This window comes from Corvus hawaiiensis, chromosome 6, assembly GCF_020740725.1.
Source record: "Corvus hawaiiensis isolate bCorHaw1 chromosome 6, bCorHaw1.pri.cur, whole genome shotgun sequence".
Lineage (NCBI taxonomy): Eukaryota > Metazoa > Chordata > Aves > Passeriformes > Corvidae > Corvus > Corvus hawaiiensis.
Window position 1 is genome coordinate 31,330,675 of NC_063218.1, and position 26,646 is coordinate 31,357,320.

Sequence of the window (26,646 nt, forward strand, 5' to 3'; positions counted from 1 at the left end):
ATTGAACATTTTTTCTCATCTAGTAATCACAGACTTGGGTTTACATGTGGTATAACCCACCTATTTATAGAAAACTACCTTTTATTGTGCAACTGATGTTAGCTGTAGAAGAAAAAAGTAAGACTGAAGCTAAAAACCTAGTACCCTTTAGATAATGAAACATAACCATGGACTTTAACTCAGTCTGTTCTTCCGAAGATCATTTGTTAGAGTTTGCATCAGAGGACAAAGAGGGAGAAGAAATTAAAGCAGTCTAAAACCAAAATTGGCTTATCTACGCAAGTTATGCCACAGAACCAAAATAATAGATTGCCCTTAAAACTGAGTAACAGCAAAACATAACAATAAGATTTACACAGACACACACCACCACTGTCACATTTGTGGGTCAGTTGAGATGGCGCATCACAATATACACACACACACAGATACACACTTCTTGCAGGTGTTATCTCAGACTTGGTCTGCTGAGAAGCCAAGTGAATCCCCACAGCGACATTTGAAGGTTTAAAAGCTCAAGTTTTTGTTTCTAAATGCCTATGAAAACATTGCCTGTGCTCAGAGGCCTTTTAAAACAAAACCAAAGCTTTTAAAGCTTCAAAAGCGGTCATGGGAATTTGTTCATCAGGAGGGAATCCTAAATGAAGGCCAAGATTCAGTGGATTCCCCTGGACATGAGAAAAGCCATAGCCTGTCTGCAGTTCTACAGTTTCTTATAACAGTTGTGGGCTGATTCAAGCAAAACCTGAGAAACCTTTGTTCATGCTTTAAATTTTACAAAACCAACTTTTAAAAGGTTTATGTCCTACTATTCTTTGCTATGCTATTTAAACCCCCCCAAAAAACAACAACAATCCCTCCCACCAGACCTACCAAACAAAGAATATTACCAAAAACCACCCCTACTGAAAAACACCCCTACCTTCATGGATGCTTAATGTAACTGCAAGACCACCCCCCAAAGTCATTAACTTAAATTAAAAAAAAAAAAAAAAAAGGAGGAGGGGTGGAAGCTAAGCTTAGAATTTCTAATGCTATAACCTTAAATACATACAGGACAGGAAGGAAACCAGCTGGCTGTTGCTTTTTAATATATGGGAGATGATTTAGACAAGGAAATATTCTAATGCTATGTTAAAGACCTAAACTACTTTGAAAAACTTTTTTTTTTAAAAAGCCAGTGTTTTCTATCTATGACATTCTAAAAAAATATAAGAAGTTCCTAACAAGTTGTTTAAAGGACTGTTATAAAAAGGCAGCTAGAAAATAAAATTTGAGTGGATCAAGTCTGCCAATTCAGTTATTTAAAGCATAAGAATCCTGATGTAAATGAAGTCTTTCTTCTGAAACTGCGAGATACAGCTTTTACTCAGTTTTAAGTTAAAGCACACAAGTAAAAAACCCATGTTTTCACCTGAATTTAACAGCAACATACCTGCCCACAGACCTTCTCCCTTTTCTTTTGGATGCAATTTTTTAATTTTGCTCACAGAAGTTATACCTTGCTCCACTGAAATAAGACAGACAACTCAAGAACAGCTAATGAGCATGGAGAAGGCATAAGAGCAGAGGATATTACGTTGGGGTTTTTTACATTCAAAAACAATGTCCTTCTCAAATGACCTAAAATAAAATTAATCATGCGATAACAATCAGCAGTTTGATGGAGGACTGGAACAGAGAATGAATACATGGATCCTCCACTGGACATCTGGTCTTGCATGAGTGTATCCTGCTCATTACAGCCACAGTACAGGACCCTTTACATCCAAGAGTACTACAGTGGCAAGCAAAGCAGGTCCAAGTGGATGGTTCTAGGGTTTGCCTCGGCTGCAGGGTGCTCTTTGCATAGTTTACAAATTACGTGCTAGACAGAGTTCGCAGTCTCTTAAGAACAACTGAACCTTACAAGGAAATTCTCTAAGGAAGCATGTAAAATGTTTATAAGTGAATAAACAAGGGAAAAAAAAATACACACACACCTCCTAAGAACATGAGCACCTCCTCTGAGCTCGCGTAAGGCAGTCATGAAAGTAGCATGAGAAACAAATTCAAATCCGTACTCACTGATTATTTGAAGACAAATTATATAGAGATATTTTTTTTGCCACACAGGCACACTAAGATTGAATCAATTCTGCCTTCAGATGTACAGACTGTGCTCCCACCAACTCCCACTGAAGTCAGAATTTGACCTATTGTGTACTTTACATTCACATCAATGAAGTCAGTAAGAATGCAGAAAATTGCTTTAGAAAGATGTAAAATTCTTTACTAGTTCTAAAATAAAAGGACAGCTTATTCCTTTTAAACAAACCAGATTGATAGCCATTTGGAAGAGCTTAAAGGAGGGTTAATTGGCATACAGTAAACCTGAATTCTGACAGTGTGGACTTCTAGCTAAAATGACATTCTCTTTGGTGGTCTTAGGACTGTAGGATTAGTTTACAAGAAAGTAGAGAGGGGTTTGAAACCAAACCCTGAACGTCAGTGATGAATTACCAGATTAGAAAGGCCTGCCCAAATTCAGATTCAGAAGGGAAAACAAAATAACAAAAAAAGGGGCATAATTTTAGCTAAGCCTGAGTTATAGATTAATAGCACGAATGAAAGATCTTTAAAAACAAAAAAAAGAAATCAATAAAGCCCTTCTTTCATAAAACTTTGCTCATACACAGAACTTTATCCCAAACTATGCTCAGAGCTGGGAATATGAACTGCAATAACATCCAACTCAGGGAAATAATTAGGATAGCCAGTTCACAAATAAATGTAAATGTTTCATCTATCATTGTAGATATACACTACAGAAGATATTCTTGAAATAGATAAGGTAGGATGAGTTTCTCCTGAGAGAAGAAAGCAGAAAACAGGAGCATATAGAGTGTAAGATATACAGTATCAACTACGTCTAAAGTAAGTTTGTTGACTTAAGAGAATTTCCCTTAAAACTGAAAGATGGTCCCTTAAAATGGAAAGAAAACAGTAAAATCTGTAAGCAATTAAAATATAAGAAATATTCTTCACTAATATGATGGTCTTTGTTATGTCTTTTTAATGGAAAACTGCACTGTTACTTCTCTCTTGGATGAAGTAGGGGCACTGCAGTCATTTTTTTCTTTCACAAGCAAAGAACAGAACATACAGAATTGTAAGACATACAGGATGCTAACGCAGATCAACCTATGCATGTTTCCCTAAAATGAAAGACATCTATATGCATTAAGCATTTTGGTAACCTCTGAATCAAAACTTAATTTTGTAGTACTATAAACTTATGGAATTTACCTTTTTACACAAAAGGGATTAAAGACTGCTGACTAAATATGTCTATTAAAATAAAACATTATTAAGTTTAACACTTTGCATCTAGAAATATATGTCTAAATTTACCACTGGAAAAAAAAAAGATATGAACTAGAAATATTTTCTTACTCAAATACATTTTCACATTGTGACAGATGTTTTGCACAAAATATGCTAAGTGTCTGAATACACAAAATGTATCTTAAGTGCATGAACTCAGAAGCAAATGAAAGCTAATCAAAACTCTAATAAGGTAAAGCAGACAAGACTTACTAACTTTAAGGAAAATATTTGTAGTTTATGACTAGAGCAAAAGTATCAATTGAAAAAAATCCTACAAAGGCTGAGGTGGTCAATATTAACCCTACTGTGGATCTCTTGATTTCAGTAAGAGGACTTGTAATACACAGAGTAACGAAATGTAATAGCCTTTGCCAGACTGAGGTCCTATGTCAGCTGCTGTAGGCACTTCTGAAAACAGAAAGTCTATGCTGAAACATACATAGGAGTTTTAGTCCTTTGCCGTTTCTTGCCTAAAAAATATTTGCCATTGCCATAATGCTAATTATTACATTAAAATCTTTAACAAGTGGCAGATTATAATTTGGACTTCATCTTAATACTGAGAAATAAAAATAAAAGGCATTAATAAAGAAATTATATAAAGGTGACAGCTTTTGGCTGTAGAGAACACATGGGGCTCTAAAAATTTTCTCAAGGCAGAGAACTGACAGTTACACTCATAGGGTTTTGCATGTTCTATGGCCTGAGTATTTTTCATTCAAAACAACTTTATTAACAATCTGAGAGCACAGAAAAACAGGAAAAAAAAAATCCTGCTGTAAAAACTGACATCCTCCCTTTTTACTTTTTGCAAGAATTTCCTTTATATAAACCATTAGCAAAAAAAAATGATGTTTGGGCATGAGGTGGATGCACAGCATACGTGGTTGTTTTAGACAAGGGAAATTATGTACCTAGATGAATGGAAGTCCATGAACACCAAGCAGTTTAATCAAGTCAAAATTATTGTTGTCTCAATGAAGCACTTGGGATACTGTTTGAGCACCAGGACCTCAATATGTTAGGTACTGTACAAATAAAGCACAAGGACAACCCCTCTCCCTTTTTTATTTTTTTAACTGGCAGAAGCCCAATGTACCTCCATTGATTTCAGATGTATTAGGAAGGAAGGGCCTGATCCAAAGCTCACTGAAGTCAACCAAAGTCTCTTTCTGTTGATTTAACAGGCTTTGGATTAGTCCCTAAATAAGAACAGATTTTGGCTCAGCTAAAGGATTTCACTTAAGCCCTCTGCTTGTTCAAGCATCTAGCAGGAGCTAAGAGAACACTGCGGTCCTTCTGAGTAGGAGGCTGTGTTCATTCCAAACTATCCCCTTTAACAGATGTACAGGGTCAGGAGTCCCACGAAATGGAGAACCGTCAGTAAGTGGTGAATCTGAGGTGGGAGGAATTAGGAAGGAAGCTTCAAGCTGAAAAATTTTGATTTGTGCTATTTGTGCTATGTTCCATCCTCTTTAGGCAGGAGTGTAAAATTAGAGAGGGAGTTCATGTGAGTTTCCCAATTTTACGCTCGTAAATTATTTAAAACCTTAGCACCAAGTCCTGCAATAAAATTATATATGTGTATTTGCCACACTCACTCTGCTGAACTCCCTGCGAATGAGGGCTGCCTTTAGTCAAGGTATGACCAGCTTGCAGCTGTATGTGGAGAGGCCCAAGGAAAATTTAAACATATGTAACTACTTAAACAAGTGTCGCCAGAGTAAGCTGGTGGGCATAATGCAAGATTATAAAGAAAAGTGCACTCTTTACTTATTTAAGAATTAAATGCCAGGGTTGTCAAAAAATTTCATGGTACAAATCACATATTAATAGAGAATTTGCTGAATTCCCCTCTCTCGCTTTCATGGCTGCTCCACCAATCCTTGTCAGTTATAGCAAATGCTTTGTTTACACAAGAAAATAGAAGACCCCAATCCTAGCCTGTGCATGAGGAATGTATAGTGCCAAGGGTGTACAAAGGTAACCATCCATAAAATAATTTGAGCTCATTCCATGAGTTATGAGGCCAGCAGTTTAGGACAGCACTCAGTGCAAGTTTGAGCATCTGGAGTTAGCAATGGACTTCAGCCTCAGAGCAGCTGGGAAGTCAGTGAAGCAGGGGGAAACCACTTTGTCTTTCTCTTTCCTGGGCTCACTGCCCCGGCTGTAGGTAGGAATAGGGTCACTAGGGCCATTGTGCCAACTCTGCCACCAGACAATTTCCCTGTGTTAGCTCCTTATGCTGGGGTAAAGACAGCTTCACAAATAACCAAAAAACAGACAGGCTTTGGGGCTGTCACTTATAAACCACCCATATGTAGCAGTAGAAAACAAAGAATCATTTACTTTCTCCAACTCCACACCTACCTGAATTAATATATTGTATACAATCAAACAGAAGCAGTCAAATTCCTTTAAGTTTGAGTTTACTGCATAGCTTTATTCTCTCCAACAGAGAAATTTTCAAAACTGTTAGCATTTCAAGAAATTAACTGAACTGAGAGCACAAATTAATTTTCTCTGAAGCTCAATTTAACACATAAAAACCACCAGAGGAAAAAAATTATTCAAAACTTTGCCATGCAAATATAAAAAACCTGGTGCTTATTAACATTTGTCCTCTAGAATGCAGGGCATGATGAAGTTTTGTTCCAAAATATATTAGGAAGTATTAGACTTTATAACTATCTTTTTGTAGATCCTACATGTCTTAATGGCAGTAGTTCCTATGGGAATTATAAAAAAAACTAATAGGGTTTTTTTTGTGTATTTGTTTTTTAAGATAAGAGAATTATGCTCTGGTTTCATTTATTTTGATGAATTTGACCCAAACTTTGCATATCTGAAAGCAGTAGCACCCCTGCTCTTGCTACCGATTCCATGCAAAAAGGATCAAGATCTTATGGGAATAGTGTCTTTTTTTTCTCTCCTCTGAGAAGGAAGAACTGCTTTTAACTGACTCACGCTGCCTTCCTTCAAACCGTCTCTGGAAAGTCCTCCACTGATTCATGAACAAAAGACAGATCTTTCATGAGTACTGTAACTGTGATCAAGACACCTAGTTGGTGCACTTTAAAATATTATTTTTAGGTTCTGTAGAAAGCCAAACTACTAAATCTAGATTGTTGCGCTTATTAAGACTAAAAAAAGTAATAAACAACTCTAAAACAGCAACAAAAAATGTATCAACTCCCCCTCAAATGGATAAGATGTATTTCATAGTTAACAAAAAACACCTAAATAGGAAGTAGACTATTCATGATACTGCTGCCATCTCTGACGACCTAAGCTTTTATTCTTAGCAACCACTGCCTTTGCATATGCTGAAAACTCACAGGCAACAAAGCAGGAGGTATGCTACATCTTCTCATGCCAGGATGAGGAAAATCAATGTCCATGTTTAAAAGACAGAGCTATTGATGTGCAAGGTCACTAAGCATCACAACCTGTTCTATAGATCTAGAGTACTAAGGAATTCCTAAAGAAGGAAAAAAAAGCCAACAGTGCATTTTATAAACTTGTTTAAAACCAAACCCTTGAGTCCCTAGGAGCTAAATATGAACACAAAATCCAAGTTTTCCTTGGTCTAGAGTTACTGTGCTTGTTCAGGGGGAGAGAAACAAAACCACTAAACAAGGAATACAATATATAATGATACAGTGATTTTTTAAACATTGAAAACACTTTAGACTTTTCGTCTTCACGGAAACATCGCTAAAGAAGTGGTGATGTGATCCATGCCATCCTTTTTTCACTACTTTATAAGTCTTGTTCATTAAAAACAAAGTTATAATACAAAGTTAAAAGATCAAGGCTATTTCATTCACATATTTTCACCTTTGTGGAAAAAAGAGGAAGTGTTTTTAAATAAACAATACAATAATTTACAAATTCAGTATATCCAGAGCTTATTTTATTAAATTCAAGGAGGCCAAGAGAAGAACACACCTGAATTTTCTACATAAACTTGCATTCCTGGAATATCAGAGCAGTCCACAACAACAGATGACCATTTCATACAATTCATGGAACTCTAGTGCCCATTGTACAGATGGGAAGAACACGTCAGAGAGGGCACATAACTTACACAAGGTCCAGTCAGATCCAGTTCTGCACTTAGTTGCTCCTGGGTAGACAGACATACCTTTACTGCATGAGAAGCTGAGAAGCTACAGGGAAGCCCACCAAAATAACAGATGTCTTCCCAGCAACCATACTTGTTATTTGGATAATGCCTGCAGGTAGTGGGATAATTAAGGTGGCCGTCACTGTTTCCCTGTATTATCCTATCTTTATGAACACACTGCTTTTTTTATAGCTCACGTAACACCAGAAAGTTGCAAATCTAAATTTCTACGTGTTTTCAGGCGTACTTTGTTATTCTTGCAAACATTTTTAAGTACTCTTTTACATTTACTGCATGCACAAAGACTTTCACAAAGCAGTAGAAACCACTGGTTAAAATGACAATCACTTATTTGAAGATGATATCCCAAATATATAGATACTCATCTGATTCAGTTTATCAAGACTTACATGTAGATGGCTTGATTTTTTAGTGAATGAAAAACCTATCTGAATCATACAATAACTTAAGTGAATAGCAAGGTAGAAAACAGGAGAAATTACTCACTTTAGACTATATAGATCTTCCTGCAACCTCAGCTCCAGCTTTAACAACCTGTGGTACCTGTTACTAGAAATTACACTAAGAAAGTATATTTAGACACCAGACTTAGGTTTATTCATACCCCGCAATCAGTTACTTAAATGAGAAGTGATTTTATAAATTAAAAACAACATTTTACAGCAATTCAATATCAGAACGGTTTGAAAATTCAGAACTGTAGACAAATGTGCCAAATCACATTAAGATTCAGATAAACACAGCTGTCAAATCTTCTTCACCTGTCCTACTTCCCCTCCTATATAGATATAGAAGCTGCTCAGAAGCTGTAAGAATCAAGGAGTGGTTAGCACTCCTCAGGCAAGAAGACAAGGCATTCAGACAAAAGGCCAGCATACTACAATGTCTGGTGCCATAATGCAGTGTTTGATACTCTAGAGGGCCTTCAACAAGTACTGTACAGCAAAAAAATCAATCGAAAATCAGCATGATAACAGAGCATGAGTTGCCCTCTAATAGCCTTAAGCCCCACATGGTTACCAGGGTCCCTTTCCTTCACCAGGCTGCCCTGAGCTGGGTGAGCCTGCCCTCCTGCCCTGAGCACTCTGGATAGGTTGGTACCTCCTACCTATGGCTTTCCCCTTCATTCTGGTTCTGGTAGGGGTGAAGCTAATTTTCTTCACAGTGGCTACTATGGGGCCATGTTTTCTGTTTGTGCTGGAAACAGTGTTGATAACACAAGGGGGTTTTTTGTTGCTGAGCAGCCCTTGTACAGTATCACCAGCACAGAGGCTGGAGCGCACAAGAACTTGGGAGGACACACACCTGGGGTAGGTGACCCCAGCTGACCAGAGGGATATCCCACACCATATGGTGTATTGCTCAGTGTATAGTGCTGTGGAAAGAGAAGGGGAAGATGCCCAGAGTGATGTTATTGTTGTCCCCTTAAGTCACCCTTATTCATGATGGAGCCCTGCTTCCCTTGAAATGGCTGAAGACCTGTCTGCTGAGGAGGAGTACTGAATTCATTGTTCTGCTTTACCTATTAAACTGTCTTTATCTCAACCCATTAGTTTTTTCAATTTTACCCTTCAGATTCTCTCCCCCATCTCACTGGCAGAGGGGAACGTGCAAGTGACTGTGTGGGGCTGAGATGACAGCTGGGGCTAAACCACAACCACCTTGCACAGTAAGGGAAGCTAACAATGGCTCTTTTTAACTTTTAAAAGTGGAATTTGATTTTTCTTGGCATAGATTTGAAGGCTGTCAGTTCTCTCTCTCTCTTTTGTTTTTCTTAAATAAATGTCTCCTCTAAGTAAACCTACTGATTTTGGACTGTAAACACCCTTAGCATTAAATAGATCCCTCCAATGCTATGGCTGAATATACAGAGGTGATTCCTCTGTCATGTTTAACAAGTACAACTCTAGACGTACAAGAGAAAGAAATACTGTTCAATTCCATGAAAATTGTTATGCATGCAACAAAACGGGCCTACAAATATTTCACTCATATGGTAGGTTTAATTTCAATATTTCTTTAATTACTTTCCAACAATGTCTGGTTTCTGTTGAATTTACGCTAGTACTTGGCATTTGATGCAACCCCAAAAAGATAAGATACATATGTCCCCTCTTCACAGTCTTGGCATTTTTACCTTAACTCAGGCATTGAAGAGATTGGTTTGAAAAATTACCTTGCTGATTAGCTGGGTTTTCTGGTAAATATATTGCCTTAACCCTTACATTTTGAATATGACATAAGGTATACAAACGTTCTGTCTGACTCAACAGCAACATATCATGGTTTAAGGAGGACATGTACGCTCATCTCTGTGAGCAAAGAAAGAGCTAATTGGGAGTTAGATTCAGTGTGATTATCAGCTTGTTTATGATAAGGGAGTACTCTTCTGAATAGCACTGTAAATTCATTCCCTGATTGTGGTGTTAAACCACAGCTCACCCCTCCCCCCCCCCCCTTTTTTTTATTTGGTTAGAAGGGGCTTTAAACTATTTTAAGCAGATGACAGTGTCATGCTTTGATTTTCATCCATCTTAAAAAATAAATCAGCTACATGAGCCTGATGTCAAATTTCACTTTCTAATCGGAGAAAGGCACATTTTAAGTGTTTACTATAAGAACACATTTGGGTAATTTTTCCCCATGTCATTATGAACATTAGACTGACCCAATTAATATGAAATGTTTCTATGCTGCTGGAACAGACCGTGTTACAGAAAGAGCCATTTGCACAACCTGTTCATGATTATGGGCCATAAGGACACAAAGATGGCATAGACATTTGTGGACCATCTGAATTCTTACAGGGGAACGGGAAAGAGGAAAAAAAAATTTTGTTAGCTGACTGTTGTGGGTCATGTTTTTTAATCCAGAGTATTGGACATGTAACACAGCAACAAGAGCTGATCATTTTGTTTAATCACCTTTTGGATCCGTGCCAGATGGTCTCTATTGAGAGCGCTGCAAACAGAGAGAGATGAACTGCGTCTAACATGCCACTAGAGCTTTCCCGTAAATGTCTGAGAACTGAATCCAACAAGAATTTAGTCTCAGAGCAGAAAGGGATACATTTAAAAACTATGTGCATTAACTATACTTTTCCCCATAGAATCCTCACTTGGCATGAATAATTTACCCTCTCTTATGCTAATGGGATCATGAAAGTATCCCTGTGTCTTTAGTGCAGCTATTCTCAGCTTTCAGTAATTACCCCACCCAGTGAAAATAACATGGCTCCTGCAGCTGAACGGCCTACCAGTACCTGGCAATTAGAAAGATCATGGCTGACAGAGGAGTGGTCCAGAGATGGACACACAAGCTTCGGCAGCCTGAGGAGCAGCTTGAAAAATTAAAAGCCTTCCACTGTGAACATTTCCGTAGTTGCTTAGGATCAACATGGAGAGCGCAGCTCCTGCAAGGGCATTCTTATTTTTTAAGATTGAGCAGCCCTTTACAGTATTCCAACGTCCTGTTCAGGCACCCTCATATTAAGAAATAGAAACATTTCTTAGTCATCGACAGTTAAAATAAAGCTTATGGCTTGGGTTTTTTTAATAAGAGCTGTCTTAATAAACAAGAGGGAGAGAATTAAAAAGTCAATTAATGAGTGTCTTTCGGTATCTGACAATTTTATCTGCCAACACAAAGGAAACCCTGTAGTATTTCATTAGTGAAAAGTTTTTATAAAACCATTACAAAGAACTAGGCTTTGACCTCTGTCCATAGCAATCCACGTTAGGTAGTTCACTATGTAAAAATTATCAGGCTAAAACATCTGGGAAAGAAAGCTATGAAACAGCAGGGAACGTGGCTGGTTTATTGTTTATCTTTTGTTTATGAGGCAGTATTCAAGTTTAATTACTACTCTAAATTAAACTCTAACAGGCATCAGGAGACATCCCTTTACACAACTATGTTAAAAAAAAATCCAGAGATTCCAACACTAGATCTTTCAAATAAATTGGTGCATATAGGAAGAAATTAGTCTGTAATAACACAGGAAGATATTTAAGCACTTAATACTGTATATTTGAATGTGTTGCATTTTGAAGCATTAATATTGTAACAAACATACAATTATAATTTACTGAATGGAATGTTATTTAGCATTTGGAGGCAGATTGGGTTAGGCTGAATAGGATCTGAGATGGAAAGAATGGCCTAAGGGGAAATCCTACCTTTTTATTTTGAAATACAAATACATAAATAAATATATATAAGCACACATACACATATATGTATTTTAAAATACCCAGAAACATGAAGTCAGAGGCAAACCTCTCCACAGTAACAATCTTTTAAGTAAAATCATGTCATTTTTTTCTCTGAACATTCACATATAAAAGTTCACTATGAAGGAAAGAGTTCACTATGTTTACCATAAGTGACCAGTTTTAGATGAACTTAGCTGTAGGAAAAAATAAAAGTTGAAAGCAACTAGCAAAAGATTATTCCAGATGGCATCTGTCATATTGTATTTAGGGTTATTTTAAAGAGATTACTGCCACTATGAAAACATTCCATTGACAGAGTTTTACTAGGCTGCATTTGAAACCCCGGCAAAACATACTACAAATATGGAAGTAAATGTGTATGTAGATTTTTATCTACATCTAAGTATACAAACCTACATGGATTAAAAGGTAAGAGTGAGATGAGTAACTTCAATACAAGTATAATATTTTAAACACCACACATACACTCTCTAAGCTTTAATTTAATTAAAGGTGAGGAATTTGCTACCAGCCTGATTATTAGAAAACTGCATAGTGAAGTGAAGATTCACTATGAAATTTTAATGCTACTTATTGAATAGTGGGCAAGGACACACCTCTTTTTGCAATTATTGTTTAATTGCTGGAGTCAGCAAACATTTATTTTTTCTTGCAATAGACAGAAATAAAAGAAAGGATGGGAGGATACCAAAATTTGACTATATTTAGCCAAGCTGGTTCTGGCATGATCATGGTTAATGTGCATGTGGTGTGCAGTGTGAGCTCAGCAGTTACTGGGCCAACTGTCTCAGTATTTCTGGGAATTCTGCCTATTCACAGTGCAGGGATTGTTCAATTGCTGCAAAATGTACAAAATGAATTTTACAAAAATGAATTGTAAGGAAGGCCCCATTACAACGATTTTACAGCAAAGATGTCAACATCAATTTTTCTTTCATGCATAGCTAATGATTAAAACAACATATTCCATTTGCCTAAGAATTTATTTCTTATTGGCACATCAAAATATTGAAATACAAAGTTATCTTTACTCTACCCTTATTACTCATTGCTGCTGAACCCACACCATTGTTCAAACCATGAAAAAATAAAGCAAACTTGGCAAGAAATACTTAAAACAAAGGCTCATCAATATTCTCCAATTTGTCAACATCTCAATTACAGCAATGGAAAAAATGTAAATTTCATGTGCTTTGAACACTAAGGGGTCTATTCTTCTGTCAGTGCACATGCGTAACTCCCATCACCATTAATGGGAATTACTCATACATATCAACACAAGGACGGGCCCCTCAAACTTGAAAGGAAAAGATGAATTAATAAGGGCTACTCGCTTCCTGTATCTTCCTCAGTTGAAAAAAGTCATTGTTCTTTAAGAGTTTTTCATACTTCATACAGTTCACCTTTATGAGAACTGTGGCTTCTGAAATAATGCATCTCCAGTGAAGCATTATTTATTAGCAAGTTTGATTTTTCACAGTCTGGATGTTTGAGCCTTTCTATCAGGAATTTCCTTTCTTACAGAAGGCAGCTCTCTCCCAATAAAACCATACCCTATCATTTTATAGGTAAAAATACAAAGGAATAAAAATGTGTTCTGAATCCTTATGATGAATATGCATACTAGCTTCAGCAGGCTTACCATACTTACAGAACTAGGAAAAAGAAGTTTTAGCATTAGCTTTTGGGTTAGCTTCCAAAGATTTAGCATGAACATGTTATTTTTTAATTGCTGCTAACATCAACATATCCCTCTCCTTTTTCTAACCACTGGAGTTTGGTTCTAAGATTTGTGTAGTGCCAGTAGAGTTTCTAATACTAGGATAGACATTTGGGCTTTATCTCCTAGTCTTGTAAACAAATTTGACTTGCATACTATTTTTATTATAAGATGGTATATACTGAATAGGAAATATACTACCTAATTTTTCCAACAAGCATCAGTCCAGAGAGTTAACCTGTGATGGATGCTTCACTTCAGTTAATATCTTAGTTGACTTTGTCCTGAACCAGAGCATGGAGTCTTTGCCAAAGAAAGCTATTGTGGACAGACATCAAGCTGGTACAGAAGTGCTTCTAAACTACTTTGAGATTTGCCCTAGAGAGTAGCCTCAGATATTATTTATAAAGGGGCAGATCATTCAGCACAAGTAGTTACATAAAAAAAAAACCAACAACCAAAAAAAAAAACCAAAACACAAAGCCAAAAAAGCCAGACAACAATGAATTACTCACTCACATGCATAAAGCAAAGTAGATGTGATACTCATTTATATTTTTACTGCTCCATAACCTATAAGAATTTTCTTATCTCTGGCTTCTTACTTATGATCAAGTTTGTCACCCCAGGTCTAATCCTAAAAAGATGCTGACCTTCCTGAAATATCCTGAGGGAAGACTTGGATGGATCAGGCCCTTTGAGTGAGTGAACTATGAATATGACAGATCAGGTATACAATCCTGGTATCATAAAATGTGAAACTGAAATTATTCCCTGGTGCTTTCCTGTAGACCACATGTTTTTAAACCTTAAAAAGATTTATTTCCCATTTTTCATGCATAATCTGCCGTATTCATTATTTGCAATATCCCATAAAGAAATTAAATAGGAATTAAAGTCTGGGACATCATATCCATCACTGTGGTACAAACTGATGCCAAATTCTAGAAGTCATTTAGCCTTTTATGTAAAGGCAGTGGCTGTTTTCACTTTGTTTCACAAAGAATAAAGAAAACACAATACCCCAGAAGACTTTCAGATGTGTTTTTTCCTCTCCAAAGAAAAGGGTGGATGATAAAGCTACACACACCTTTTAATCTTCCACTTAGAGTTTTTACACATATATTCTTTGGCAAAAACCCCAGGGTCTTCTCTTTCCCCTCCCCTTCTCTCACCCCCTTTCCTGCCATCTCCCCTGCTATAACTCAGCTAACCCAACAGAACCAGTCAGTTTTAAATTTCAGTTGGGACCCCGGTGACCTGTTAATGAATCTACAGAGAGGAGAAAAACTCACAGTGTTGAGTTATGCCTGGTGTTGCTAGCTGACTTGGAGTCAGAAATGCTTGAAGCGTTAACGTAATTGCAAGAATGTGAAAAATGAAGCGTTGGGCTCCTGAGCAAAGCGAAAGGTCAAAGCAAGCCCTACACAAAACAAGTCTCTGGAAGATGGCCTCATTAGACCATTAAATCAGCTTCTCCTTTTTCTCCTTTGTAAGATGTTTAGAGTGTTTTATTTTTATTATTGGATACATTTAACTCTTTCCAGGGCAGGCAGAAAGTTGATCAGACCTACTACATAATTACTAATCTTTAAAATAGTATTATACAGCATTGATTTGCATTTGTGGATCTGAACTGGGATAAAGTCAATAAATGCTTGGTGGATTACAGATCACTACTACTTTGGTTTGCCAGATGATCAATATGTTGTATAGCTTAGTTTTCTGTTGAACAAGTGAGGTGACATGCTAAGAACAACATAGACACTAACCACTAATAAAATTAGGATAATCTTTCAACATTTACTGCCTGAAGGCCCTTTACTTAACTCTTCCAATGCCAGCATGTTTCTAATAATACCAAACAGAGACTAGATTAACTCTTTTGGTGCCAAAGGGCAACCATGCAATGTAGAGAAGAGACTGTCCTCCATAAAGAGACAAAATGCCTATACATTTTTTACTTGGTTCAAACTGTAAGAATTATGGAAGGACTCTTCCAGGTAATAAATATCTCTACCTCATGCAGAGAAAGTCTGCAAAAAACAGTCATCACTCACCCAAATCCTTTCCATCTCCTCCGTCCCCAAAAGAAAAGAAAAGAAAAGAATAATTGAAAAAAAAAAATAATCACAGGATGCACATCATAGACTTAAGGCAAAAGCAGAGACCCCTGGAAAGAGTGCTCTCAAAAGCCAGAAAAGACTGGTTCTAGGATGAATCAATCTCTGCTGCCACCAGGCATTAGTGGAGAAGACTGTAAGTTGCTAATGTAACCCAAGATTCTCTAATGAGCTCCCATTTCCAAGAAATCCTTTGGGGCAAGTGGAATACTTGAAGCAGCATTTGTGGAAGCTCTTGGCAAAACTGGAGGGAAACCAAGCTGACCCAAGTAAGTAACTGGACTGGAATAGCTCAAGAGGGCATCTGTCCTTCTTGGCATTGCCTGGGAACAGCTCACTGCCAGATCAGGAATCATAAGGCAAACTCTGCCCCCCTCAAGAAAGCCTAAGGAAAATTCAAGACAGACTTCACTCTCTTTAGTCTTTCCCAGGACTAAGAGGGGGAAGAGCAATCCAGAGCCATCTCCAATGGGAATTCTGCTGGTACTGCAGAATCATCTTTCAGCTGCCAGCAGCTGAATGGAATGGTGATTTGCCACTGGACGTCTGCTTCCCTTTAGAGGGCCCAGCTGAGCACAAAGGGAAACATACCAGCCATGTTTTACCCTGCTACACTGGACAGCACTAGTGACTGATTTGTTCCTCTTCTGCAGAAATGAATAACAGGTTTGTTGAAATCATATATATTAGCAGAAACCTGTTTCCAAAGGAAAGTTGGTGCAGTAATCATCAACTGCTTTTTCTAATGCTTAGCAATATTTCCCAAGCAACCTGAGTTACATGACAAGGGATCAGAGACTATGAAATGCAAGATCCCTGGATATTGATAAAAGGGATTTCTTTATATCAAGCACGGCTCAACAAAGGAACTTTTCCAATTTCTAAGGGATTCCTGGGGCAGAGGTGTGAGGAAACTTCCTCCCTAGGGGTGGAATGAAGATGGCAGACCACTCGAAGGAATCATTTTTAAGCATGCAAATCATGTGCTACACCAAGCACTTTAGCTACACTATACCATGTAAACATTTGATCAACAGTAACGCCTATGGCCAGCCAATAGGCATAACACCAATATGCTGTTTAGCAGTCAAGCTCTCCCTATCATTAATGGTTGAGGCTGCAGTGGTTCATGCTGGGTCTTGTACAGCTCCAATTTAATCCCATAGCAAAAAACCCTTGTGACTCATTTTGGAGTTGGATCACACCCTGTGCCATGGCCGCTTTCTATCAGCAATAAGATTACAAACGTATAAACAATTCTTACAAATAGGAGACAAACCCAAACCACTCTACCAGAAACAAACTTTGCAAGTTCCTAGAATCGCAACGGGTACAACACCAGATCATCAGACAGATGAGGGAAACTGGCTCTGTGCCAAGCAGTGGGCCACGTAAGAGACATCAAATCACATATCTGTGATTCTAAGCATGGCAAATATAATGGTGGGAAGCAGTCTGCAGCATGAGAATAGTCAAAGCAGCTCTAGCCCTGAAGGCTTCTACCTTCTTCAGTTCTGGGATCCTGCAAGGCTAGTTGGATGTCAGCCCTGTAGTTGGCTCTGCTGGGCATGTGGGGGGAAAGACAGGCAAAATACTGCAGGTGAAGGAGAAACATCTCCTGGTGAGACCATATCATAAGACCTTATAGAGGTAATGTCTCTCGCACTAGCAGAAGCTTACCATGTTTACAAAGAAAACCAAGAATGGAGTCCACCTTAAATTTTGGACTTAAAAAAAAAAAAAGAAAAAAAGAAAAAATCAGCTCTTGAGTCAAGATCCAAGAATGACAGCAGGCCATCTTTACCCAACGTTTAGCACTGGAGGCTTGACTCTTACACCTTCTGGAGTCACTTATTCTTCTAATGAGCACATGTAAAACACTATCATAACAGAATGAGAGCCTTTGACACTCACTCAGCATGGATGCAGATGACCACACATAAGGTGCAATGCAGTAGGAAATAAAACAAAAAACCCTGAAATAATAATCAAACCTTCTGAACCCTGAGAAAGTTTCACTCTATATAGATATAGAAGAGGTTTTGGAGTTCAGGTATATCTCTATTTACCATTCAGAATTCAGATTTTCAGAATCAGGAAAAAATATGTACAAGCAAACATTTCAAGAAACATTTTTCTGTACAATTTGGGGCTTGCTTCTACTTCATATAATTTAGCAGCTTCATAACTTCACATAGAAGTCCCTTTCCCAGAAAAAACTGCAGGTTAAACTCTTTAACCCATCTTTAACTCAAACAACTGCACCGCAGCTGGAGAGTATGTCTGTCATTATATTTACTTACACCACACAAAAATAAACTGTAGATAACCAAATTTGTAAAGGAATTGGCAGAACTAATCAATTGTTATTACAAAGCTTGTTTGAAGATTAGATATTTCACTTTGAAATAATAATAAAATGCAGCTAAGTGGGTTAGGAAAAGGAAATACCGTCTCCCTAACTTACAGCTGATTATACTGCAAGTCTGCCACTCCATGTTTACTCTAAGGCAGATGTACTGATTTAATGAAAAAAGCTGGAGTTATTTTAGTCATGCCTACTTTGTGGAGGGAAAAAGTTTGACCTTTTACCTTGCTCGCTGCTGTTGTCTCCACTCTGGGAAGCGTGGCCCCCGCTGGAGGGCCCTGGTGTGCCTGCCGAGTGCGTTGAGGTTGCATCATCGTGGTCTCTCCAAGATGAAGGATTCTGGTGTCAGAGTGCCAAGGAATTTTTTCCACGGTTCCCATTCCAATAGCAAATGAAGAACAGAAAGCAAACCAGGAGAAGAGGGGAGGAAGGGGAAGAAAGTATACACATTAGCATTTGTGAAATGTGCCAAACACCTATACTATTTGCACAGTGTAATAATTCTTCAGCAAAGGCAAGCAGAGGAGATACAAAGATTTACTTGTTAACACATAAGACAGATTTTTTTTCTTTTTTAAACTTTCCACAGAGTTGTCTGGATTTAATTGTTTGAGTAGTACTGCATAACAATATTTCAGGAGAGACAAAAAACCTGTAAATACAGTTTCTCACTGAGCTCTACAGGGTAGTGGAGGGGCAGGGGAGGGAAGAGCATCTACCTACATAGTTTATGATACTAAGTGCTCTCATTAGGATCAGGATAGTTGGTATGCAAACTATCTCCCCACACTTTGTTTTTCCACACTGACTACAGCTGCGAGGGGAGAATAGGAGGGAAAATGTTTCAAGAAGTACAGGAGAACATGCATGGAAGAGGAGTGTGCCCTCATTCCCTAACCACTCTGTCACCCATTTAAATGCTGGAAAAACTTCCAACAAGATCAAAGTTTTGAGGGGAAAAAGCAAGCTTTCTCTGAAAGACATTATATACCAGGAAAGATGCTTCCTCACCCCCAGCCATCACCTTGATATGACACATTTCAAGAGACTTTCTAGATTTATCACTCTAACAGTTCACTTACAAGAATTGTCAAGAATAACCACCAGGTGATTATATAAAATAACATGTATAGTGATTTTTATGTAATTCTTTCCACATTACTATGCATAAAACACTACAAAAGGGAATGCAGAAGACAGACTTACAAAGTTTGCAAAACTTGGCTAAGAGCTGAACTACTGTACTTAAGTCACATAATTCATGTATACTTTCTAATTTATTGGGTATTGGCTTTCCCAGAGAGAGGAGCTGCTATTTAAAAGGATAAGTGAGGAAAACTTAATGTTACAGTTTAGTGCTACTTTGTTGAATGTATTCTCCTCCTGTCCTCCTCCCCTTTCCTGATCATTCCCAATACCCTGCTGTTGCTTAAAGGAAAACAGGAATTCTACTGTACAGGAAGAGCTTTATCAGCACCACATGAAGGCAGGCAAGAGATGGAATTTCCTCTGGCAGAAAAGGAGAGCAAGAACACATGAAACAGATCAGAGCAGGGGTTGGACTTGCATTACTTGTCACCTGTATGCAACAACTTAAATCAAGCACATTATAATAATTCAAATACAAAAAAACCAACAAATATCCTCTCAAAAAAAAAAAAAAAGCTTCTTAAGTTTGATTGTGGTTTAAATCTGTGTTGTGAAATACCACTAGACTATTAAAGCATGAGGAGAAGATGAAAGCAGCAAGTGACAAGTTGGATAAATTCTTTGAGCAGGACTGATTCTGACCTCAGCTACATCAATGTGTAGTAGGAATAAGTTCAACATAATCAACTGATTTACCCATTGTAAAATACAGTGTGTGATTGGGACCAAGTCCCAAAATCTATATTGAAACATCTCAAAGTAATCTTCTAGCACTGATTAGTACCACATGCTGTATAGCAACGCAGAATAGAACTGCCAAGTAACCGCTTGCTACAATACCCAGCAACATAAATCTGACAGGCCTGACCTGGTTCGCAGCAGAGACAAAGGAAAGAGCCCATGACTTCAAAAGGTTCCCAGTAAAGTCTCAGGTGACTAAAGGGTAAGAAGGATCCAAATCCCCTTCACCTTACAAAGATAGACACACACATACACCCACGTATGTGGTTCCATGACAGGAAGACAGGAGTAAAATCAGAAGACAGGTCAGGATCTGAAATTTCCCTCACCTGTCAGCACAGCAGGTATCACAACAGCACTTATGGCACAAAATCACCACCCCCTCCAAAACCTAGAAGACTGATCTACTTTTCCTCTCAGAGAACTATAACAGGAAAAAATGCCACCAAACAATAGTATTTTATGTTCTTTGAGGTTATTGTGTTAATTTTCTCTAATGAATACTGTTATTCCCCACATTTTCATTAAAAAAAAAAACCACCAAGAAAATAAAACAAATAAAACCCCCACATTTTACCATCATTTTTCAGTCAGGTGAAGAGAAACACAAAAAGAAAGATGGGAACTCTTGAAAGTTGAGGCAGCCCAGATGTTATTAAAAAGAACAAAAAGTTGAAAATAAGGTTAGCAAAAAGTTCAGATGGAAATAAAATGCAAAAACTATGCAAGTTTCTTTACAGCCTGGATTAAAACACAGTTGTGCCTATGAGCTTCTCTTTTTATCTCTGACTTAGGAAGCCACTCAAATAGCTTCAAGCTGAAGGCAAACAGCAGACAGGAGCTCTTCAGCCCTCCGCAGCCTCTTAGCGTCAGCTGTTTGCCGGATGGTAATCAGATAAAGAGCTAGAAGAAATACATGAAAAAGAAAAGAAACAATAGCGTAGCATGAGTTTAGCCCTCCAACAACATCGTGCTGGAACCTTCTTTTAGAAAACGTAGTAATTGCAACATGTTCACCTAGGCTAAACTTTTCAGGGAACACAGTGAGTTATGCTAATTTTGTGTACTGAGGGCTCTCTTGCGCTGGCTGCTGTTGGAGCTCCTTATCACATGTATGAAAGTTACAATAATTAACTGGTAACAGCTCGGCTATGTTTTAAGGCAAATGCCATCCAAAACCTATCATACAATATTTCAAAAGCTAGACTGGCCTTTCTGTTTCAAAGCCGTAAAAATGTGGAAAGGATCACTGAATGAGTCTTTCCACAGCTGAAAACACTTGCTGTCTCTACCAGGCTGAGTTGTTCTTGACCTCAGTTTGTAGATCCGATTTGAGAAAGAGAAACTGTATTGATTGAGAATTCAATGTATTTCTTGTGACACAGTTTTCTTGAGGAAGCATTTTGGCAAAATTTAGTTGAAGGACAGGAAATATAAGATAGGATACTTACTAAATGCAACAGTAGAATGTTGAAGGAATTTGAAAGGGAGAAAAATAGCTAGAGTTTAATACTATAAAAAATGACAAATAATTTTAGGGGTGGAGCTTACAGACTCATAAAAACGCAGCACTCTTTTGCTTTGGACTAAGATCATTGTACAAGTCAGTGAACTGCTCTTTTTCTCTCCTAGACCATTTCCAACCTCACAGCCCTCAAAAAAAATTCTTTGACAAATGACTAATCATAAGTAGTTATTTCTTGCACATCTTCACCAGAAAAAAAAAAACCCAACAAAAATAAAACAAAAACAAACAAAAAAACCCGAATGGCACCTCTAAAGTGTGCTTCACTGGAAAACTTCATCAGTATTTTTGAGGTACATGAAGAGATCCTAGTCTAAAGCCCACTAATATTAGCTGCAATTTTTCTGTTAGTTCCAAAGAAATTTGTATGGAGTTATCATACGGAAAAAAAATTTTAAAAATAAGGAAAAGAAGAAACTGAACAGATAGCTTTAGATAAATTACACAAACTGCTAGCATGGCTTCTTTTTTCTTCTTGCAAGTTTAGTAATATACTTTGCAGAAACACATTGAAGAGTATGGATGGTGTCTGCCAAAATGCAACTGCCTATTTTGTGTACGTGTGCATACCATAAAAATTTCACACATATATGACCTAAACTAATGCCAGATACCCTAGAAAGTGAACAGCACACATGTGTCTATTCCCAGTAGTTTTAATAATTGGGAGCCAAATATGGTACTCCTCTTGCTCTTACCTAATTGTGTTAAAGAGCAGTGTTACTAGGAGAAAAGCAGTGAATACTGAGTAGAGCACAATAGAAGGAGATGGAAAATAGATACAAGAAGCTATGTCTCCAGGGGCAGTATTTTCTATTTGCTGGGCTACAGACTCACAGCTGATAATGCAAGTTGTAATTAATATAAAAGCAGGAGACAATATGGGGAAAGCTTGTACTAGCAGGGCCACAGGAGATCACTCCACTGCTATCCACTGTTTCTCATTTACACACACGGCCTTCCCTAGAAAACACAATTTTACCAGTGGTTTCTCCCTTGAAAGTTTAAAAAAAAAAATTGATTTAGCACCACCACTGAATTTTGCTAAAGCTAGAAAAGAGCAACAGAAAGGAAAAAAGGCATACAAAGCCTATCTGACACATTACTCTTTTGTTGATGCTGAAAATCTGCTGGAAACCATAAGAGTTTTTAACTATTACAGGATTTCTTGAACAGAGATGTTGTAACAGAGAAATTTGATATAAGATGAGCTTCTGATAAATTGCAATTCTTACTTTGTATGTCCAAAATATCTGCTGGGCAAAGTCTGGCTAGCTTTTTGTGAGTGTATGTAGTCCTGCTAGGGCTGATTCTGATCTCATACTGCTTTTTATGGTGATATTAAAGACTCAATTAACCATAAGGAATCTGCTTCTTATTTATAACTGGGAAGCAAAATCAATCAGGCCAGCCGATACCCATGTGAGTAAGCTGAGCAGGATTTGACTTTCAGATTTTAACTGAAGTTTCAAGACTACAACTCTGACAGGATCAGGCCCCAATATAATTTTATCAGATGAAATTAACAAAATCATTAATCTTGAAAGAACAAACAAAACACAACTTGTTTTTATAAAAGAAACTACAATGGATATAAAGCTTATTGTTTCTAAAGGTGGTTGGACTCAAAGGTCTGGTAAATTAATTTTACAAACACAAAATTGAACTGAAGTACTTGATAGAGATGGCATTATCCCCCCGAAACACAATCCAAATCCTGCTCACCTTGTTCTTACAAGTAACACATGTAAACAGAGCGGAATGACTGACATGACTGATACCCCAAAAATCTGTATCTAGCCACAGCCATATATGAAAATACGATAGACTATGCAGGACACGGAAATCTATCACATGCATGCACTTGTGTTTCTGTGTGTGTATCTGCGTCTATGTTTCGTGCATGTACAGCTCAGGATGGTATCTTAGAGATCATGTCAAGTGCCTTTAAAAGTAAACTTGCTACTCAAAGAAACTTTTAATAAGCAAATAAGACATGAAAAACTCTAATTTGACATAATATATATGTTTTCTAAAAAAGACTACTGTTATTACTAAGGTTTATTTTTCTACAAATATTTACTTAATATGATTACTTTTTTGTACTAAAATTACACAATCGAAACAATAAAAAAGGCACTGCAATCTATCAGATATTTTTGTATATATGTACAAGTTTTAATTTTTGTGCCTTGATTTTGCATTTGAGGAAGTGTCAGGAGCAATTTTTGACCCTCCTAGAACATGGCAGTGTTCTGTAAAGCTGCGTGCTTTGTGTTTTCTAATTAAGATTGAAATCAGACATGTAATCCACCTGTCACCAAGGAACTGAGACTTGAAAAATCAGGGGGCTGTTGGGTTTTTTTAATTGTCCTTCTGTGTCATTCTGTGTAGCTACACTTCATCTAGACTGATAGAAAACTCAAACCAAAAAGGGAACACAGTCATCAAACAGAAAGTGAAAAACATTATTGGTTCATTTTGAGAGAACAGAGATTGAAATTAAAACACTCAAATTTGAGCTGTAGACTCAAATTTGAGACTTCAGCTGTTGACAGAAATGTACCTCGGCCCATCAAAAAGCAGGAATGCACAACACTATCTACAGTCTTGGAAAGTTCCTGATGATCCTTGCCCCTTCAGAAAGCACAGGGCCTACCGCAGTGTCCTAAGTCTTAAGCCACATTGTAAGTTTGCCTTATTATTGTTGCAGCTAGCTACTTAGTTTTCCTTCTGACACACTACAGACAGAAAGGGCATCTTTGGGATCTAATCTGGTGTTTCTCAAAACTCCCACTGAAGTCCACAAAAGCGTGGCACACCTGGAGATTCTAGCATCAGGCCCCCAAATTACTGCTTCATTACTCAGTGAAACCTTACCTAGCGATTTCATTATATTACTGGAACAGATATGTACTACACTATTTTTACTTTTTCTTATCTGCAAAATGCCAGGAATTTGCACAGACCATTCTTTGAGGAGAAATATTAAAGAAATGTTAAGTTGTCTGGATATCCAAAAGTACTAAATAAGTATCTCCTCATGTGAGAGCTGAAAGGTTTAATACTCAGACTAATCTTTCTCTTCTATAGCTAAGACGCTGGATTTCTAATCTGTCAAGTCTTTTTTTTTTTAAAGAGATGTATGTATATTTCTATCCATTTTAATTATACTTTAGGAATTATGATCCGTATGTTATTATCTCTGAGCTACAAATTGACTAAAACATATAAACAAATATCAAAAAGACTGAGGCCCTGATCCTGTTCCCACGAAAGCTGGTGGAAGGGGAGCCATAAATTTCTATGGGAGAATTACTAGGCTTCAAAACAGGTTTCTGCTAAAGGAACAATTGTATGACACCAGGTGAGGCCAGCTACAAAACAAATGTAATTAAAGTACAAAATGTTATCATATGTTCAAAAAAATTTTAAAATCTCCAAATGTTATGAGCATTGTGTTTTTCTGATTTGAATAGCTTGAAATGAGAAAAAAAATCTGTCAACAGTCTCATCAGAAATTTTAGGCTGAACACAGAATTCAGGATAGGGCCCAATATGTTTCTTTGAACAATAACAAATTGTCTGTGCTGGGAAACCAGACTTGAACTGCAGCTGCAAAGGGTTTTTTCTCTATTTTCTTATCTTTTTTTTCCCCTAACTAATCTGGTTCAGCCAGGGCATAGCTATGATTACCTTCTTCCCATCTACAGCTAATACCTCAGAGCAATAAAAAAAACCAAGGGTGTTAAAAATTCAAACACTAATTATGGGCTGTTATATTTACTAAACACAGCAGAGTAATAACAAAAGTTTCAGCTTCTTGTGGCCAGCACTGCACTGTTTGATCTACCAAGTCCCTGGACCCTTTACACTAACTACATTACATAACAGTTAATAGCGCACTAAAATAAAATTCAATAAACACATTTATTACCAAACATGTACAGCACAGCCGCTTACAGCTGTCTCCTTTTTTCAGCACAGGTGTATCTCTGAAGAGTTTATTCCTTTGTTGTTTTTGGGTTTGGTTTCCAATTAAGTTATATAAATAGCAGAGCAGTAGATTTTGAAAGGGGAAGCATGCAATATTTGAGTACCCCATTTAAAGTCTTATGGTAAATATTGGCTAATCCTACAATTCTTTCCGTTACTTTCCTTCATGTCTGTTTTAAGGTCTAGAAAAACAATAAAGCTGAGAGCTGCCTTAGTTCCTAATTCAGCACTGCCACTGTCACTACTATCACTCCTCATATTCACATTAAACACACAGAGGGTAACTTTACACCATTTAATAACAATAGAGGGGTATGAATTTTTGGGGTGTCAAACAGCTGTCACAAACTGTCACCTCCACAAGAGAAACCTTGGCACACAACAAATTAACCTACACTTCTTTTGGGCTATCATTATTCATAGCCAATCAGTTGAAATGTTCCTAGTATTTCATGTGCAAATAAAACCATGAGGGGAAGACCCGTGGATCAGAATAGTGGGCCAATACATAAAACAGAGGAAACAACATGCTGTCTCTGTCCTTCTGAAGTGGCTCATCATCACCCCTGCACCAACTTTCACCAAATGAGATCTAGCCTAAGGCTATATATTAAATATGCATATCAAGGCAAATGAAAAAAAAATAAACCTGGAGAGCCAAATTGGACAAATTTGCATGCTTGAACTGCTACATTTTCAGGTAGATGCTCAAAAATGATAGCTCATTTTTAATAGACTTGCATGTTTTTATTAGCCATTTTTTTAAAGCTTCTACTTTTCTATGAATAAAAGTGCATTTCTTTCTGCTGGAACCTTGCAAATATAAAACATGGTAGTTTGACTAAGCTATAAAAAGGTGTTAAAGTTTTGTCAGGAAAACAAGCTAATATACAAAAAAAAAATCCAATAAGGAGACACATTTCCCAAAACGCATGAATAAAATGTAACTATGTGATACAACTCTTCATTTCCCAGTTGGTGTTCTGGTTGCACAAATTATTGCTTCCTTTCAAAACAAATAGCAGGGGGCTAAAGTAAAAACGTTATAGCTCAAATCTCCAGGAAATAAAAGGCTTTAAATTATAATACCCAATGAAGTGGTAAACCCTAACGGGTGCAAGATAAATGGGTTGTCATATTTATTTGAGTTTGTTTTTGGGGCCACAAAAGCAAGAGGAGATTCTTCTAGGGAAGATAATAGTTACCAAATTATCAAAATGCTAACCCCCTCCACTCCTGTCCTATCATTGTGTGTGAATTTAAATATTAT

General features: G+C 37.3%; 1 protein-coding gene across 10 annotated transcripts in view; it reads right to left on the reverse strand.

The window, feature by feature from the left end:
• MEIS2 (Meis homeobox 2) overlaps nt 1-26,646 on the reverse strand; it is a 173,832-nt gene that overhangs the window by 138,324 nt on the left and 8,862 nt on the right. For all 10 annotated transcript variants that reach the window (XM_048305908.1, XM_048305911.1, XM_048305909.1 and 7 more), the window contains exon 7: nt 18,190-18,304. In XM_048305908.1, the coding sequence (XP_048161865.1) occupies nt 18,190-18,304 (115 nt within the window). The remainder of the gene's footprint in view (nt 1-18,189; nt 18,305-26,646) is intronic.